The sequence below is a fragment of the Podarcis gaigeae genome, assembly GCF_964106915.1.
Source record: "Podarcis gaigeae genome assembly, chromosome: 17".
Classification (NCBI taxonomy): domain Eukaryota; kingdom Metazoa; phylum Chordata; class Lepidosauria; order Squamata; family Lacertidae; genus Podarcis; species Podarcis gaigeae.
The window spans coordinates 3,914,525-3,934,189 of NC_139694.1; the positions used below are offsets into that span (position 1 = coordinate 3,914,525).

At 46.6% G+C, this 19,665-nt stretch overlaps 1 protein-coding gene across 3 annotated transcripts; it reads left to right on the forward strand.

Annotated features, from left to right (window-relative positions):
- Positions 1 to 746: 746 nt before the first annotated feature.
- On the forward strand, positions 747 to 19,429 carry ACRBP (acrosin binding protein). Of its 3 annotated transcripts, none has more exons than XM_083719047.1 (9): positions 747 to 859; positions 3,747 to 3,959; positions 5,830 to 5,924; positions 10,619 to 11,418; positions 14,612 to 14,744; positions 16,130 to 16,309; positions 16,413 to 16,577; positions 16,667 to 16,753; positions 18,909 to 19,429. In XM_083719047.1, the coding sequence occupies exons 1-9, from the start codon at positions 820 to 822 to the stop codon at positions 19,029 to 19,031; spliced, it is 1,836 nt and encodes a 611-aa protein (XP_083575173.1). In that variant the 5' UTR covers positions 747 to 819; the 3' UTR covers positions 19,032 to 19,429. The 3 variants fall into 3 exon arrangements, with proteins under 3 accessions (XP_083575173.1, XP_083575174.1, XP_083575172.1); XM_083719046.1 differs by having other exon boundaries at positions 772 to 855; XM_083719048.1 differs by lacking the exon at positions 3,747 to 3,959 and having other exon boundaries at positions 765 to 859.
- Positions 19,430 to 19,665: the final 236 nt, after the last annotated feature.

The window sequence follows — 19,665 nt, forward strand, 5'->3', positions numbered from 1 at the left end:
TTTTCTCCAGCTTTCTCAGTTTCTCTTGCTGGCGACACAGAAATGTCGGTATCCGAGGAGAAAAATGCACAAGTGGCGCTATCTCAAATTAATTAACGTCCACAAGCATCTCCTGCGTAAACCCCACTTGAATGAACCAGACTTGAAGAACATCTCTATGTTCATCATCTGCTCCCATTCATTTTTCTATCGAATTGTGGCCCATTATTCAGATGTTTTGGTGCTGGAGGAGACTCTTGAGAGTCCCATGGACGGCAAGAAGATCAAACCTCTCCATTTTGAAGGAAATCAGCCCTGAGTGCTCACTGGAAGGACAGATCGTGAAGCTGAGGCTCCAAGACTTTGGCCACCTCATGAGAAGAGAAGGCTCCCTGGAAAAGACCCTGATGTTGGGAAAGATGGAGGGCGCAAGGAGAAGGGGACGACAGAGGACGAGATGGTGGGACAGTGTTCTTGAAGCTACCAGCATGAGTTTGACCAAACTGCGGGAGGCAGTGGAAGACAGGAGTGCCTGGCGTGCTCTGGTCCAGGGGGTCACGAAGAGTCAGACATGACTAAACAGCAAGAACATTCAGATGTTTGCTTCCCACTCGACTGCTTTCAATGACAGATGGAACCTGGTGTGTTATCTTGCCTCATATCTGGGCCGCCACATGTAAAATCACTTTCCTGTCTTCCCCATCCCCTGCCCAACCCTCCTTAGTCCACCTAGATTCTTTATCCTGCAATGGCTTCAACTGTGAGGTCATTGTGTTCTCATTCCAACAGCTTCTGGCCTTGTTGGCCTTTGAAATGGGGTGAGCCTGATGCAGAACGGCAATGTTGAGGCTCAAGTTGCTACGATGGGCCTGTCTGGTGGGTGAGTGAGCGACCTCTCCGTTTATCCAAGAGGAAGTCTGGCTGGATTTCTGGCTTGTGGTCATCTTTGGCTCCTTATGGCCTATAACTGCCATTGCTCCTGACTGGCATGGTTGTATATTCTGGCCGGTGCTCTTTTTCTGACAGTTCCTATTAACATGTGGAAGTCAGACATAAAAGTCAACATGGGCCTTAGTCCATCGATCTGATCCCACTGTGATTTTAACTTATTCTGCCTGGTCTGGATTCGAAGAAAATGGACATTTGGGGTGGGTGGGTGAGTTAAGAAGTCTCTTAGGAACTATTCCTTTGCAATGAATTGTGAAACTGGGTGTTGCTGTGGTTGTTTCTTAAGAGGTAAAGGTAAAGGGACCCCTGACCATTAGGTCCAGTCACGGATGACTCGGGGGTTGCGGCGCTCATCTCACTTTACTGGCCGAGGGAGCCGGCGTACAGCTTCCGGGTCATGTGGCCAGCATGACTAAGCCGCTTCCGGCGAACCAGAGCAGAGCACGGAAATGCGGTTTACCTTCCTGCCAGAGCGGTACCTATTTATCTACTTTCACTTTGAGGTGCTTTTGAACTGCTAGGTTGGCAGGAGCAGGGACCGAGAAATGGGAGCTCATTCCGTTGTGGGGATTCAAACCACCGACCTTCTGATCGGCAAGTCCTAGGCTCTGTGGTTTAACCCACAGCGCCACCCGCATCCCTCCTTCCTAAGAGATATTCATTGGTAAATAAAAAGTTTAGGTTTGATAAGTCAGTCAGTAGAACCTCAGTTTTCGAGTGTCTCGGAAGCAGAACAATTCAGAATCTGAACACCGAAAACCCGGAAGTAATTGCTTCCGTTTTTGAATCCGCCTCAGGAGTTGTATGGCTTCCAAGGTGTGTTTTTCATTGTTTCCCAGTAACTTTGCAGCCAGCCCATTGATCCTCGGTTTTTGAACATTTCGGAGGTCGAACAGTCTTCCGGAACGGATTCTGTTCGAAAACCGAGATTCCGCTGTATTTAACAAGCTTTAGGTGCAGTGGTTCAGTAACATTCAGTAATTTTATTTACAAAAAATATTTATATGCATCTACATGTTTAAAAAACACCAGAAAAAAAGCTTGCAACAACAGCATCCATAGGCAATAAAAGCAATGTAAAAAAAATTGGAGACCATCAACGATTACAGAAACAGATTTTCTTTATTGCCTGCACAAGCTCTGGTGGCAGAGAAAAGTTCAGGAAATTTTGCATATCTGTTTTGGACAATAGGTGGCCCTCTTCTACTTTCTGGTTGCTCAGTAATGAACTACTGCGGCCTGTGCTATTGTGAGGGAATCTACGTAGAAGTGTCTGTATTCAATATTGGGTGAAGGAACACCATCTTTTATAACAAGTGCATGACAGTGTAATCTTATGTATTTTTACTCAGGTGTACGTTTCACTGTGTTCAACAGTGAAAATGTGCATAAGATTTAGCCTGAAAGTCAGACGGATGACTTATTGTGCTTCTCGCTTGGCCTTTCAACAGCAGAAGGGTGGCTTTGTTTTGTTTTGTTTTTTTATTGTGTGGAAGTATTTTAGAGGCTGTCATTTTTGCTGTGGTATTGGCAGTTAATGCTTTACAAAGAACCCATTGATCTGAGTGCAGTTGAGGGGGTCACAGAATAGCCTGATCATGTGTTGTTTTTGTCTCCTTGTACTCCTTATCTTTTAAAAGGGACGCGGGTGGCGCTGTGGGTTAAACCACAGAGCCTAGGACTTGCTGATCAGAAGGTCGGCGGTTCGAATCCCCGCGATGGGGTGAGCTCCTGTTGCTCGGTCCCTGCTCCTGCCAACCTAGCAGTTCAGAAGCACATCAAAGTGCAAGTAGATAAATAGGTACCACTCTGGCGGGAAGGTAAACGGCATTTCCATGCGCTGCTCTGGTTCGCCAGAAGCGGCTTATTCATGATGACCACATGACCCGGAAGCTGTACGCCGGCTCCCTCGGCAAGAAAAGTGAGAAGAGTGCCGCAACCACAGAGTCGACCACGACTGGACCTAATGGTCAGGGGTCCCTTTACCTTTACTCCTTATCTTTGTAGTAACTTAATTTCCTTTTGGACTTTTTATAAGAAAACCTTCTCCCTTTCCCTTATGGGGTATTCCAGAGCCCGTAGAGAGTCCTTAAGTGGGTTCCCTATCGGTAGGAGAAAATAATAGTGGCCAACCAGAGAATATTGAGAAACAAAGCGGCTAGTAAGCCTGATCTTTATTAAAGAAACTGTTGCAACAGAGTCCCCACTCACCACACACAAGAGGGAGGAGAACCCTGAACAATGGTGCTCAAGCCCTTATATAGACTTTTTAAATTGCCCACCCTGTAGCTCAAGACCACCCCCCATACATACATCACAGAAGGAGGTGGTCTACAGCAGAAATCCTGTCTTCCAGGATACCTGATAATGGTCACTGATTGCATTACCTGGGCAGCCTGGCTATTCTTTTGTGATGGGTTCTTGAATCCAGGTCAAAGGCTCACCCTATTCATGCACAAATACGCCCTTAAAGACACGATTTGCAAGCAGAAAGACAATGGGAAGGATTTTCCCATTTGTCGCCCTTACTGCAGAGGAATATTTGAGGTCATTAGGAGAGTCAAAATGGCTCCAGTATTGCTCTCCTGTACTATTTCAGACACATGGTTCATATATTTAGATATATGTGCATTTATGAATATCTATTCTATATTTGAGACCGTAAAATTCTTAAAACATCTCCTTGTACTCCTTTTCTTTGTAGTAAATTAATTTCCTCTCGGACATTTTCTAACATGCGTTTTGTTTTGTAATATGTGGTGCAACAGCCACTGGCTATAAGCGATAAAAATCTGACAGACGGATAACTTCTCCTTCAGGGTTCCTAATCTTCTTGGCACAGTTGATCCCGAGGACTTTGTCCTACCAGCCAGGCAGCCCCCTCACGACTGACGAGTACCTGGACTTTTTTGCGTCCATGAGGCCCAAGTGGAAGGCAAGCGTGGTGTGTCAGATCCGACGTAGCAAAGGTTGCCAGGATCCTAAAATCCTACAGCTGGATCAGTATGAGAACCATGGCGAGATCCCAGATGGTATGTGCAGATCACTGGTTCAGGCTTCAGATTCCCACCAGAACCCTTTTGTGGTGAGAGACTCTGGTTGCATTTTCTTCAATATATGATTCCCGCCAACAACAGCCTTTTCTGCAGTCTGTAAATCTACAGATCTCTCTAAATATGGCCTGTAAATGTCTGTGCGGGTCCTATGGCAACCATCTTCAACTTTTTCAGACTTCAGACCAACCTCTAAAACCAATTTTCAGCATAGAACCAACTTTTGAATTGTTTTTTTTAAACAAAACTTTAAAATTTCTTCTTTCACAAGGCATATCTACACTGGCGAAATGCAGGGTTTACAGTATTTCTTAACCCCGGGGAACCCTTGGAATTGCAGTTCTGTCAGGATGGGGCAGAGAGGTGGCTAATAAATACTTTTTAGTATCTGTAGCAAAAATACTTTTTAGTATCTGCAGATGTCAAGGAAATAAACAACTATCTGACTTTTAGAAGATATCTGAAGGGCAGTCCTGTTTCGGGAAGTCTTTAATGTTTGATGTTTTATTGTGTTTTTAATATTCTATTGGGAGCTGCCCAGAGTGGCTGGGGAAACCCAGCCAGATGGGCAAGGTATAAATAATAAAATTATTATTATTATTATTATTATTATTATTATTATTATTATTATTATTATTATCTAGCAAACTACAGTTCACAAAAGGAGCATAGCTATCGCAATCAGCGAATATAGAACAAGCAAAAGATATACTGTATTTTTCACTCTATAGGACGCACTTTTCCCCCTCCAAAAATTAAGGGGAAATGTGTGTGCGTCCTATGCAGCAAATGCAGGCTCCTTGGCTTCAGTGATAGCAACGCAAAGCCTCTGAAGCACAGAGGGAGCGCTCCCTCTGTGCACCGACCCCTCTCGCTCTCCAGGCTTCAGGGATAGCCACCTGAAGCCTCCGGAGCACAGCGGGAACTTGCGCTGCGCTCCGAAGGCTTTGGGTTCCTTTTGCTGTAGCCAGGAGAGCAAGAGTCTCCTGGCTTCAGCAGAGAGGGAGAGCTGTGCAGCGCCCCTTCAGCCAAGCGGGAGGAGAAATGGAAGGGGCTCCGTTTCTCCTGCTGCTTCACTGAAGGGGCGCTGAGCAGAGAGGGGGAGATTTTTTTTTTCTTGTTCTCCCCCTCTAAAACAAGGTGCGTCCTATGGTCGGGTGCGTCCTATAGAGCGAAAAATACGGTATATTGCTAGACATGCCCCATCTCTCTTTCCTTCTCTCTCCATACTCTTCTTATTTTTCTATTTCTCTTCAGAAATTTAAATACAATGGTGGCTTTGCCAGGGAATCCACCCCCCTTAGGTCGGGCCAAGACCCAGTTGTGGATCCACTCTCAGCCTACTAGATGAAGGCCTAAGAGGAGAAGCAGAAGAGGCGTTTTCATCGGCTCGCCTTTACTGCCGTTCTGTTCAGGAAGGACACAATTCACCTGGAAACAGAGCTGTGCAAGGCTTGCCCAGGAGTACCTCAGAGTGGATTGTGCCCTTTCCCCGCTTTGATTCCCCAAACCACAACTGTAACTATTAATCTGGATTTACATGGGAAGGGGAACGGGCTTTCATTAGTCTGCAACGATAATTCGATCCAATTCTTAACGTCTTGTGCTCTGGAAGCAAAACAATGTAAAAATTCTCCTCCCGGCTTTAAGGGAATCAGGGGAAAAGAAATTGGCCAATGGTAGTTCGTTGTTTGGCAATATACTTCCACAGGCCCCTCAGTCAATACAGAACATAAGTGTATAGCTCAGTTCAACAACTGGTGCTTTGTTTACTTCTGTGCAATGCTGAAGGATATGGTACTTTTCGTTCTTCCTTCCCCTGGTAAGACTTTTCGCCTTCTGCTTCCAGGTCCCATCTGTGCGGATCTTCCTCACGTCATACGTTTTGAGACTTTTTGTCTATTTGCACAGTTTCGGTGTTCAAACCGGAGATTCTACGTCAAGGTGAGGAGGAGGGAAGTATGTCTGCCCGCTTCAATAGAGCTCCTGTTTTTAGAAGAATACGAAATTCTGAGTGATTTGGCTAAAAAGCAGAAGGTTGAGGCATGTGGATATTGTTAAGGTCCCTTAATAAGTTACCCTTCACCCTCTCACATAACTGGAGGATTTCAGGAGGGTTAGTGCAGAGGCACAGATAGAGGTCCTACATGGGAAGATGCCCAGAGCAGATCTGGAACAAAAATGCAGACTGAGAGTGGACGGACAAGCCGAGATGGCTGGGGCGAGGCAGGGTGCCACACAAACCAGGCCACAGTCTTACTGATGTTTTCGCAAGGACCCAGCAGCTTCCCTTGAGAGGTGGAGATACACTGAGACCTGATAGCACAATGCTATATAGTGGTACAGTGGTACCTCGGGTTACATACGCTTCAGGTTACATACACTTCAGGTCACAGACTCCGCTAACCCAGAAATATTACCTCGGGTTAAGAACTTTGCTTCAGGATCAGAACGGAAATCGTGCCTCGGCAGCGCAGCGGCAGCAGGAGCCCCATTGTGGTGCTTCAGGTTAAGAACAGTTTCAGGTTAAGAACAGACCTCCAGAACGAATTAAGTACTTAACCCGAGGTACCACTGTTCTCGAAGCTACCAGCATGAGTCTGACTAAACTGCGGGAGGCAGTGGAAGACAGGAGTGCCTGGCGTGCTCTGGTCCAGGGGGTCACGAAGAGGCTGGCATGACTAAACAACAACAACAACCTCTGTACTTTGGTACTCAAATGGCTTGGCTCCCGAACAAATCCGCTCCCGAACACCGCAAACCCAGAAGTGAGTGCTCTGGTTTGCAAACGTTTTTCAGAAGCCGAACGCCCAATGCGGCTTCAGATTGAGTGCAGGAAGCTCTTGCAGCCAATCAGACGCTGCGCCTTGGTTTTTGAACCGCTTTGGGAGTCGAACGGATTCCCGGAACGGATTAAGTACAAGGACCGAGGTACCACTGTATCAGTCTTCCTCCATTTTGCAGCCTTGACAACAAGGGGCACCCAGTGCCCAGGCCAAGAAACTTCTGCCTTAAATTGACATACGCTATTCAGAAATCATGGCTGTCAGGAGTTTGTTACATTATAGAAGGTGTATTTTCTTACGAGTCCCTTGCCTTTGCTCAGATCTTAGGGCAAATGTTTGGATGGGCAGGGATATTTCACTCATTCCCCCCCCCCCCCCACTTTTAATTTGTATACTGTACCACCTTTCTATATTAAGATCTACAGGGAGTTTACAACCCAAAGAAACAACAAAATAGACAGCAAAGATCGCACACCTATTAACAATCTGATCCAATACAAAAAAGTCATAATAAAAACACAACTTTAAAATAAACAACTTATATCAAATACAGTCGTACCTTGGTTTTCGAACGCCTTGTGAGTCGAACGTTTTGGCTCCCAAACATTGCAAACTCGGAAGTGGCTGTTCCGGTTTGCGAACTATTTTTGGAAGCCAAGTGTCCAATGGGGCTTCTGCAGCTTCTGATTGGCTGCAGGAGCTTCCTGCAGCCAATCAGAAGTCGTGCTTTGGTTTGCGAATGTTTTGGAAGTCAAACGGACTTCTGGAACGGATACTGTTTGACTTCCAAGGTACAACTGTAAAGCAATATTCAATAATTCACCAGAATGTAAGAGTAAACAGTAAAATGAAATATCAGCAAATAAAAATTACACTTAACAATTACAATAAAGAATCACTAAACTGCAATCGGTAAAGATAATGGCAAGTCACAATGCATAAAATACCACAAAACATACAAAGCCATGTAGAAGGTTCAAACTGAGAAGCAAGGGCACACAACTTATAATTAAAAAAAAATAAATCCCTGAACTACTCATGCTCTTACCAGCTGCTGAAATTTTAATTTATAGGGGGATTATGCAATCGCTACACTTTCCTGCCTTTTCTTTTTCCGGTCCTTTATATCTGCTGCTGCAGCAAGCAGGACTTTAATATTGCCTTGGCTCCAGGCTGGAAGGACTGAGGAACAAATGCAGAGAAGGGATTGTGCTGTTAACACAACCAGACATCCCTAATTCCACTGCCTATGGCGGATAGGATCATTTCACCGTGGCCTCTTGGCCCAGCAGGTTTTGCAGTTTCTTTTGTGGTGCTTCCAAAACTTGCAAAACCTGCGTGCCCAGAGAAACAACAGGGAATGTAGCTTCCCAATGCTTTTTTATTCCTGGCCCTGCCTCATCTTCCTTAGGAGGGGTTGATCTGCTTTCAAGCAGGAGATGGGTGATACCTTTTTTTTTCAGATAATGTATTAAACTAGGGTTGTTTCAAGACAGAACATTGCTGTTTGTGTGCATGTTCTCCCTTTCCTTTTGCCCCCGGTAATCCGGTTTTGAAGATTTAATATTATTTGGAAAACCTGCCTGAAATATAGAATCGAGAGTGGATTTCATGCTCTTTATTCAGCTCATAGTGGTGAGGAGGAATGGAAGTTCCCCCACAATATCTGCTTTATATACATTATTTACACAATGGGCTGCCCGTGATTGGCTAATTCTGGGATTCTCCTGTAGGCCAATCAGGTTGTGGATTCACTTCCACCTGGAGCTGGATTGGGTGGCTCCTGTGGACCAATCATACTGCTGCATTGTTCTAGGACCAATCAGACTGCTGCATTCTGAATCCTATTGTTCTAAGACCAATCAGACTGCTGCATTTTGCATCCTATTGTTCTAGGACCAATCAGACCGCTGCATTTTGGATCCTATTCAACTCAGTACATAACACTGCTGGAATTCTTTTAGAAGAGGCGACAAAACAAATAGGACTGCATGCCAGGGGAAGCGATGCCTCTTTCAAGCCTCTCTTTAAAATAATACGAGGAATTCCACATCACGCCAAACTGGTGGTTCAGAGCATTCCAGCTTATCAGACGTGATGCTTTCCCCACATCCCCTTGCACACTGTTCTGGGGCTCCTGACAACCCTGTCAGCCAATTTCAGGGGGTGCCTGTGGAGAGGGGGAGGGGTGAGAACCTATTGTGCAATCCAGTGTTGTATATGCACAAAGTATCAAATGTGGTGACAGTAATAATAATGCAACAAAACAACAAACTGGCTTATAACTATAAAACCAAGTTTACTAGAATAATAGCTAGAATAGAGATAGACTTGTAACCATTCAAGAAGCAACAAACATACTAAGGTGCCATGTGCAAAACAAAGCCTGGAGATTGTTAAATTGTGGGTTGACATAGCCGACGACCAGCGATTTCTCCAAATAGCTCTTTATTTCGTAAGCTGGAATAGAACTGACTGCAAACAGCTCAGCCGGCCTGCTTTTATAGGCAGCCGGCTGTCAACATTGTAACAACAACAGCCCAGAGTTCCCGCCTAAAATAACTGACGCGGACCTGAGGGAAAACTATCTACAGACCTGAGTGAAAACTATATACAGTATCCCCCTGCTGGCCCAGGGTGAAACTTCACTACATAACACCGATACTGTAAACATGGAGTGGATAAATGTACAACTGCATCTTAACAAGTTACATGTGCAATAAACGTTATAAACCTTTTTGTATGACCGGCATTTCAGACTGATGAAGCGTGCAGCGAAACCTGTAATATATCCGGAGAACAGGTCTCCTTTTGCCCACTTGCGCTATTCTCACCAGGGTGGTGGCTTTGAATTGCCTTCCTGTGATTGATCCATGCATACGGCTTTGTGTTTCCAACTCAAGACCCATTGAAGAACATCTCATCCAGTTCAATCTTTGAAAAACAGCTTTGAAAAACTTTTTCATATTCTCCAGGGTGCTACCCTTGCCATTGTGGCGGCACGGGGTTGCCATTCTGTGATTGGACTTACGCTACTTGTTGAACGGTTCATTTATCCAGTCTGTATAATTTTTCCTCGACATGTAACTTGTTAAGATACAGTTGTACATTTATCCACTCCATGTTTACAGTATCTCCAGGTTTTGTTTTGCACATGGCACCTTAGTATGGTTGTTGCTTGAATGGTTACAAGTCTATCTCGATTCTAGTTCCCTCATGCAAAACATGAATCCACAAGGAACCAGTCAGAGGGCCTTTTCTGTAGTGGCTCCTGCCCTGTGGAACACCCTCCAGTCAGATGTCAAGGGGGGAAAAAACAACTATCTGTCTTTTAGAAGACATCTGAAGGCAGCCTTGTTTAGGGAAGTTTTTAATGTTTGATATTTTACTGTGTTTGATGTTTTAATTTGTTGGAAGCCGCCCAGTCAGACTGGCGGCCTAGAATACTAATACGAATACGAATACGAATACGGTAGTACCTCGGGTTACAGACGCTTCAGGTCACAGACTCTGCTAACCCAGAAATAGTACCTCGGGTTAAGAACTTTGCTTCAGGATGAGAACAGAAATCGCGCGGCGGTGGCAGTGTGGCAGCAGCAGGAGGCCCCATTAGCTAAAGTGGTCCCTCAGGTTAAGAACAGTTTCAGGTTAAGAATGGACTTCCAGAATGAATTAAGTTCTTAACCTGAGGTACCACTGTACTAATACTAACACCAGGTAATGAACTAGGTTTGATGAGAAAAGGAGACAGTCCTCTTTTACATGGGGGAGTGGGAGAGAGGATTCTTCACCCAAGACAACTTGGTCACGTTTCCCCAAATTTTCTCCTTCCTCCACCCCCACCCTGGATAGCGGATACTGTGCCCAGAGTTTGAAGTGGATGAGGATGAACACGAACACGAGGTTCACGAACATGAAGTTCACGAACATGAGGTTCACGAACATGAACATGAGCACGAACATGAGCATGAGCAAGGGCAGGAGCATGAGCACGAACATGAACACGGGCATGAACTTGAGCATGAGCACGAACATGAACACGGGCATGAACTTGAGCATGAGCATGAGCATGAACACGGGCATGAACTTGAGCATGAGCACAAACATGAACACGGGCATGAACTTGAGCATGAGCATGAAGACGAGTACGAACACATGCACAGACATGAAGACGAGTACGAGGATCAAGATGAAGTCAATGCTGTTTCTCCATCCCCAAGTCAGTTGCGTAACATGGCGCCAATAGACCATAGTGCCACACCCTCCCGCGATGCCCGCCTCCGCTCCAACATCGACGCCATTTTGAAATATTCCTTTGCCGTCTCAGGCCAGGAGCCCGTGGCCAGGGAACGCTCCTTCTCAACTCCCTCCAGCACGCCGGACTACGTGAGCGCCGTGCTCGTCGCGGCCACTGCAGAAGCCGTGTCCACCACCGAAACGGCCGCCTCCGAAACTGAAGAGCCGTCAGTCACCAAGGCGCTCTCGAACCAGCAGCTCCACAAGAGCATTCACCGCCTGATCGGCATGGCCTTCTCCCTGGAGCAGTCCCTGAATGCCGAGAACGCGCAGCCTTACAAAGGATCAAGAGAAGGAGGCAAAGAAGGAGACCTGAATATGCTGACTAGCCAGGAAGGGTCCGGTTCCAAGGGGAGGTAAGGGCAAGTCTTGCTCCCAGGCCAAAAGTAGTAGCATTTGCTGAGGAAAACAGGCCCCCCCCCCAAAGCACAGGCGGCAGGGCCTAGAGGAAGATGCCTAGCGATGGGACACCTTTGTTGTCAGCTCCCACTGGCTCCTCCCTTTCGTTTCCCCTCATTATATTGACTAAATATATGTTTCTATATTTCCAAAATGCTTGTGTGGACTAAAGTTATAAGTAGAAAATAAAAAGTGCATTGAGGACAAATAATGTGGAAAGTCCTAAAGTTTATTTTCAAGACTTGCTTCTTCAACTCTGTCAACACAGGCACCCCAACAGACAACGTACAGGGTTTGGATATTCTGGCACACTGCAAAGCAACTGAGTCACCCCCATCATTGCTCTGCTCTCACTTTACTCTGTGCTGCCTCCTCCCCAGATCTCCTACATCATCAATCCATGTTCCTCTTAATTGTTGATTGTCAGGTGCTTTCCCGTCAGGATTTGCATACAGGCTTTTTGTTGTACAGGGCCTAGCACCCTATGAGTGCTAAATCAGTGTGTGGATGAGCGACAGCTGCATTGCTTTGTTTTATGAGGGAAATTGTTGGCTCTCCATATCCTTACTCCTTTAAAAACAACTTACCCAAAGGTATACAAAATTATTGACATCGATGATGCAACGCTTCAGCTCCCAGTTTGGGCCAGTCTAGCAGTTCCTCAGTTATTTATCCATTGTCACGGCCATGTTACAAACAGCCACAAGCCCACACACTCTAAAACTAAGTAAAAAACAAGGAAGACCAAATCCACTCCCTTTTAAAAGGAGAGAAAGAGCAGCTACTTCAGGAAAGAGTGGATTCTAAGGGTGCGTATCTGTTTCATAATGAGCAAAGAATTAAACTTTGGTTGACATTTTAGACGTAATGGAATTACTTGTCCTGAGCAATTAATAGGTACAAATGGGTTCATTGTCATCCCATTTATACCCATTTGAAGGCTGGAACGTTATCTTTCCCTATGAGTGGCAGCAGCTCATTTTGGGGACTTCCACTTCTTTTTCGTAGACTTCTTTGAACATCGTGTCATTTGGAGAGAAGGGGTTGGTGCGAATGGAACTTGCCTTTTCCACTACCCTCCCCCCTGAAATGTCCCACAATGATGCAATTCTCAGAGCATTCTGGGAAATTATAATGGCAGCTTCCCCAAATCAGCTCTGCTGCCGCCGACCCGGGAAGCAGCAGCAGCGACGACAAAAAGTTGAAACGCAGACAAGAAGCCATGAATGTGGAAAGAAATGTGGTTTGAATGAACGAATAATAGGTTGAGCGAAGTTTCAAATAAAGAAACGGGGGGGGGGGAGCACATTCTCAGGTGATGTTGAGCAAAGGAGCGATGGGGAGAAAGGAATCGGTACTTGTAGGTGTTGTCGGGCGCTAGTTGATGCTCACAGCCCTACAGGGGGCAAACATCCTGTTCACTATTGTCACCTGTTCAGCTACCTTTTCAAAAAATGCAAGCGATGAGAAGAGCAAAGTGAAGAGCAGTAGTCTCCACTTCCCTCCTGCCTTCCTGCTACCCTGGGAGTTGTAAGGATTGGGCCCAGAAGAACAAGGTTGTGGTGCCATGGTGAGGAGAAGGGAGACCCACAAAGATGGGGGACATGTTACCCAAGGGTCCTCCAAACCCCGGATCTGGAACTAAGACAGGGGACTAATGTTCTCCTCACCTGCCTCGTCTTTACTCCAGAACCCCTCCTCCTCCTTTCCCCCAGTCATACATTTCTCCTTAAAAAAACAAAAAAAACAAAGACTTTTTCAGGGTTTCATATCTGCACATTTATTGGGACCCAAGAGTTCGCTGGTGTATCCTGCTAGAGTGTTAACGTATCCCAAGCCTTTGGCAGTTCCACACTTTCAGATAATGCATTGCAAAACCATAGCGCACAATTAGATTTTCTGGCAGCTGTAGGTAGAGCTTAAAGGAGCATGTTGCGAATTTTTCAAAAGCAACGTCTGTGGTTGGCATTCAGTATTGCACTAAGACGATCATTCTATCAGGGCAAAGATTTCTGCTTGCCAAATGGGATGTTCTCTCGTCTCCACATCCCGCACACTGTTCTGCAGCATTCTCCAGACAGATTTCAGAGTGGATTTCAGAGAGGGGGCAAAGGGAGGAAATCCCCATTGTGCTAGTAGGAATCCTTAGTCCGGGTTAGTAAAATCCAGCCCTATATGTTAGCATCAGTTATTTATTAACCTAAACAACTGCATATTCAATCACATGTAAGATCCATTTTGAAATTGTCAACTTCTTTTGCTAATTTTCCAATTGCATGGGCATTTCTCTCTTTTTGCCAATCAGCATCCACGATGGCCCATTCACTCAAACAAGGCGTCACTTGATTACTTGTCTGTAATTGAAAAAAACATGCACATATTCTGACGGCCCATCAATGTGGTGGTATGGTAATAGGACTCTCTGTGGATAACCATTTATGGGTTCCTCCAAAGCATAGGTTTCCTCCTTTATGGGACCCAAGGAAGACTATTTTGTGAGACTCTGCATTACGCCATAGGGGCACTTGTCCTGTGGATTTACCTCATTTTTTGCTCTATAAGACTCACTTTTTCCCTCCTAAAAAGTAAGGGGAAATGTGTGTGCGTCTTATGGAGCGATTGCAGGCTGCGCAGCTATCCCAGAAGCCAGAACAGCAAGAGGGATTGCTGCTTTCACTGCGCAGCGATCCCTCTTGCTGTTCTGGCTTCTGAGATTCAGAATATTTTTTTTCTTGTTTTCCTCCTCCAAAAACTAGGTGCGTCTTGTGGTCTGGTGCATCTTATAGAGTGAAAAATACGGTAAATAAGGACCTCTTCTGAGGCTCAAACAAGGCATGAGAGTAGATACAGGTTTGCCACTGAAAATGGCAGTTGGATATCAACTTCCCCTTCCTCTATCTACTTAGATAGCGCAGCATGCATTTCCCCACACATGAGTCATCTTAGTCCCATGTTTCCTTAATTGGTTACAATGAGAAGGGGGCAGGGATTGACATAGAAGGCTGCCATTTTCAGCGGTTTCTTCTCGGGCTGATGAGCACCCAGGTATCGGAGCTGCCTCTAAGAGATATTGTGAGGGGGTTGGGAGATCAAAATGGCCGCCCTCCTTCTCACAATTTCCTTCTCTCCGTTTCTCCTTTGTTGCCTTAGCCTCTTAGCTCTTGACAAGGAAGAAGCTCTGGTGATTCTCTGCTATGCAGTGCTGCAAGACATTTGCATATCCTCAGCTGTTAGCAAGGCCTGGAAACAAATGGAGTCAAAAACCTTTGGCTTTGGGGATTTGGTAAGCTCCGTGCTGGATGCCAGTTTCATACCTTCTCACAGCAGAGCCCAGCAGTTGATAAATGGGGAGATCTCCAAGCCCACCTTCAATTTCGGTGCCCCCTTCTGAGCCAGTAAGAGGTCCTGATAAGAGGAGATGGGGAGGCCGTTTGGTTGAACAGAACTTTATTTGTGAATTTATAATCCTCACTTTCGTTTTAAAAAGAATGCAGCAAGGCGGAATGCAACATATAAAAATAAAATAAAAAATAGACCGTCCATACAAAACATAACAACAAAAAGAACATTCATATGGTAAATGCTTATCTATACAGAGATTTCAAAAAAACTTCTGAGGGAAGAATAAACAGTTCCACAGGGCAGGGCTCAGCACATTAAAGGATCAGTCTCTAGTGATGGTCAACCAGGCCTCAGGGGCCTGCGACACCACCAGAAGTGTCCCATCAGAAGATCTCAGTGACTGAAGTGGAACACAGGAATCAGACAACTGGCGCCCAAGTTATTTAGGCCTTTGAGAATTCACACAAGTACCTTGAACCTGGCCTAGCAGCAAATCAATTTTTGGATCCAGTTAAACCACAGAGCCTAGGACTTGCCAATCAGAAGGTCGGCAGTTCGAATCCCCACGATGGGGTGAGCTCCCATTGCTCGGTCCCTTCTCCTGCCAACCTAGCAGTTCGAAAGCATGTCAAAGTGCAAGTAGATAAATAGGTACCGCTCCGGCGGGAAGGTAAATGGCATTTCCGTGTGCTGCTCTGGTTCACCAGAAGTGGCTTAGTCATGCTGGCCACATGACCTGGAAGCTGTACGCTGGCTCCCTTGGCCAATAAAGTGACATGAGCGCCGCAACCCCAGAATCGGTCACGACTGGACCTAATGGTCAGGGATCCCTTTACCTTTACCTCAGTTACAAGGGCATACCCTCCAAGCACCCCTTTTTTCCAGGGACAGTCCTGGAATTACGAAAGCCATCCTGGCTTTTGACTTGATTCCGAAATGTCCCTGTTTCCCCTGCCCATGGTGCTGCCACTGAGCTCGGAGAGAAGGATGAGCCAGAGCATGTCCCAAGCAACAGCAGTGGCAGCTGTGAAGGAGAATCCCATGGGCTCTCTATGGCTCCACTGCTGGCCTCCTCTCTTGGGCAGCTCCTAGTGGCTGCTGGAGAGTGGGTGAGGAGAAGGAGAAGCCGCCAGACATTTGTCCCTATTTTCATCTGAGGAATGTTGCAGGGTAGGCAAGGGGCCGCACTCTGAACAGAAGGACCGGCATGTTGGGAAGGACTGCGCCCGCAACAGTGGTTTGCCACATGCTTCAAGACAAAGAGGTAGATAGTTCCAGCAGGCGCGGCTATGTTTTGGTCCTTCTCATTGCTCCATCACTCCCTAGGTGTGTGATAGCCTTGGCCGACGCCATGCCGACATGTGCTCTGAGTGTGCTTTCTGCTCCCTGAAGACAGAGCAGTGCCAAGGGGGCTCCAATCTGAAGCGTACCCACTGTGTTGGTGGCATATTCACATCCTACATCAACCCGGGGATCTTGGCTCAACACCAGGCTATGCATTCCAGGGTAAGCCAAACGTTTAGGTTGCCCAGATATTAGAGACAGCTTCACTTGCGGGCAAGTTCCATTGATTCCGCCCCTTTCCCTCCTCCTCATTTTTTACCACCAGGTCCCCACAGGGGTAGAGGAGTATTTTGGGGTTGAGACATATGCAGGTTTGAAAGCAGACTATTGGTGTGGTCGCTTGGCTGCTCATGGCTGTGATGATTATCGGGTGTCTCTGTGGTTGAAGACAGAGTATTCCTCCTTCCAAAAAGGAGATCTCCCAAAAGAAGTGAGTATTAATGGAATATCTGTCCCTTGCCCCTATCATGTTGGTTTGTTCCTGTCGCCCCTGCCACCTTGTCATTTCCTTCTTTCCAGATCTGCGACTCGACAGGAGTTCAACACCCCACCTACTGCGCTTTCAAGAGCAAGCAGTGTCTGAAAGACAGCTATGCTGGAGAGAAGGTGGGAGATGACACCTTCAAGTTCCCTTCTTGAAGCTTAAGTATAAGAAATCAGTTGTTTCTTGAGTGCTCCCTCATTACGGAAAGGCAAAACTTATCCTCGTTCTGTTCCTTTCAACTAAAAAGAAAAAAGGTAGAAAGCAACAAGGCTGTCTTTGTTTAGTTGGATCATGAATTGAGGGCTCACCCATACTTCCTTTTGTGCCATGTTTCTGGGCACATGTCTGCATTTTCAAGCACCATGCCCGAGCATTTGCTTGTTTTTGTCATGGCGATTTCCCCAGGAACACCTGCGTTTTACTGAGAAGAAAAGGTGCAGTGATAGGGGCAGGTGGGGCTTGTCAGCCTGGGAAGGTAGCCCATCTGGGAGAAGGAAATCTCTGCTCCTAAACCTTGCAGCATATCTTTGGGAGAAGAAAAAACTCAGGAGTAAAAAGCAGAGACATCACCTTGCCAACAAAGGTCCATATAATAAAAGCTATCGTTTTCCCAGTAGTGATGTATGGAAGTGAGAGCTGGACCATAAAGAAGGCTGATGGCCAAAGAATTGATGCTTTTGAATGATGGTGCTGGAGGAGACTCTTGAGAGTCCCATGGACTGCAAGAAGATCAAACCTCTCCATTCTGAAGGAAATCAGCCCTGAGTGCTCACTGGAAGGACAGATCCTGAAGCTGAGGCGCCAATACTCTGGCCACCTCATGAGAAGAGAAGACTCCCTGGAAAAGACCCTGATGTTGGGAAAGATGGAGGGCACAAGGAGAAGGGGACGACGGAGGACGAGATGGTTGGACAGTGTTCTCGAAGCTACCAGCATGAGTTTGACATCATGCTGCGGGAGGCAGTGGAAGACAGGAGTGCCTGGCGTGCTCTGGTCCAGGGGGTCATGAAGAGTCGGACACGACTAGATGACTAAACAACAACAACAAACCCTACACAAATCTGGTGTGGCATCCCTAAGACAGTTGGATGGCACCTTGTACGTCTCCTTCTGGCAAGTCCTATAGCCAAGCTGGTGCCAAACGTATTGCTCCGCTTTCCTCTGGAGCACACCAGAGAGACCGAGAATGGCGTCTTGTCATCCAGACAGCCCAGGATTTCCATGCACACTGCCCAGGCTTGCACCTGGGGGGAGTCTTTTTTTGCTGCTGAATCAATGTGATTTCCCATGGATTGCTGCTTGCTCCAATTCAGTGGTAAAATGCAGGCTTTCCCCGGGAAAACAAAAACCACGTGGACATGGAGCTTTAAAGCTCAGACCTGTGCCTGGAAAGTGTGGTGCAACAAGAAATCTGGAGGAGCCCTTAGCTGCTCTTTTGCAAGTTATTTCCAACTAGCCAGCAGCAATGTTCCCTATCTTGGTTCAGTCTTTGCAGAGTACAGAGTGGTATCTCTGGTTGCGAACGGGATCCGTTCCAGAGGCCTGTCCAATCTGCAGGGCAACTTTAGCCCTCCAGATGTTGCTGTAGTCTAGCAACATCTGGAGGACCAAGGGTTCCCCACACCGATTCTAAAGGATGCCAAGTTCCACTTGGCTAGTAGTGGCAAACTTTGGTCTCTCAAATTTCAGCGGCACCCTGTGCGATGCTAAAACCTGGTGCCCTCCCCTGCCTCTTCATTCTCCATTCTAAAGGTAAAGGTACCCCTGCCCGTACGGGCCAGTCTTGCCAGACTCTAGGGTTGTGCGCTCATCTTACTCTAGAGGCCGGGAGCCAGCGCTGTCCACAGACACTTCCGGGTCACATGGCCAGCGTGACAAGCTGCATCTGGCAAGCCAGCGCAGCACACGGAACGCCGTTTACCTTCCAGCTAGAAAGCGGTACCTATTTATCTACTTGCACTTAGGGGTGCTTTCGGACTGCTAGGTGGGCAGGAGCTGGGACCAAAGACGGGAGCTCACCCCGCCGCAGGGATTCGAACCGCTGACCATATGATCGGCAAGTCCTAGGCACTGAGGTTTTACCCACAGCGCCACCCGCGTCCCACACACTCCATTCTACAGCACTGTTATTGTGCCCCCTGCAGCTCAGCGCCCAGTGCGACCGAACTGGTGGCTTTACCCTAACCCTGTGGTTAGTTTGGGGCAAGGTGATTTGATCCTTCGTCTGAAGCGGAGAAGTCAGCTCTAACATTCTGTTCTTCTTCTTTCACCCCTCAGGTGATGCGGAAGCCTTGCCAAAAACACCAGACTTACCGAGTGCTAAGTAGGGAGGAAGGGGAAGAGGAAGTGGTGCTTTGGAACAAGAAATTCTTTCTCAGTAACGGAGAGGGGAGAGAGTGAAAGCAGTGGCTCCAATAGCGTGGCAGTAAGGCAGAGAAGATGCAGCACACAGAGACGAACGCATGCGCAGTGTGTGACGCTCATCTGATACAAGGCATTCGGCAGGGCACAGTCTCTGCTGGTCTCTTCTGTCTTTGCTTGTGATGTCACTGTGGATATTCTCACTGTACAGCTAAAATGTGTCTCTATAGCACCACCATCTTCACCCAAATCCTTCAGGCTCATCCGGGACTCTGCAACCTAGAGCAGAATCCGCAAGAAGGCAGATAGCGCAGCATAGCCATTTAACCCCAGTGATCCTTACCCATATCTCCATCAGTGAATTCAAATCCCAACACTATTGCTAGGCCATATGCTTTGTATTCTAATACATAAAAGACCATCTCTTCAGCTCTGTAGGGCTGCTTGGTGTGGTGTCTTCATTTCTGGTGAACATTTTGGTGACTTATTTTTATCAGATCACAGCCTGCGTGAGAGTGCAGATGTTTCCCCTTAACAAGCCCAAGTCTCATGACCAGAAAGTAAATTCTATGTTCAGAATTTAGCATTAGACAGGCTTGACATGCGTTACCCAATCTGTCACTTCGCTTCCTTTGTCCAGAATTTGATTTCTTTCTAGTTTCAGACCAGATTT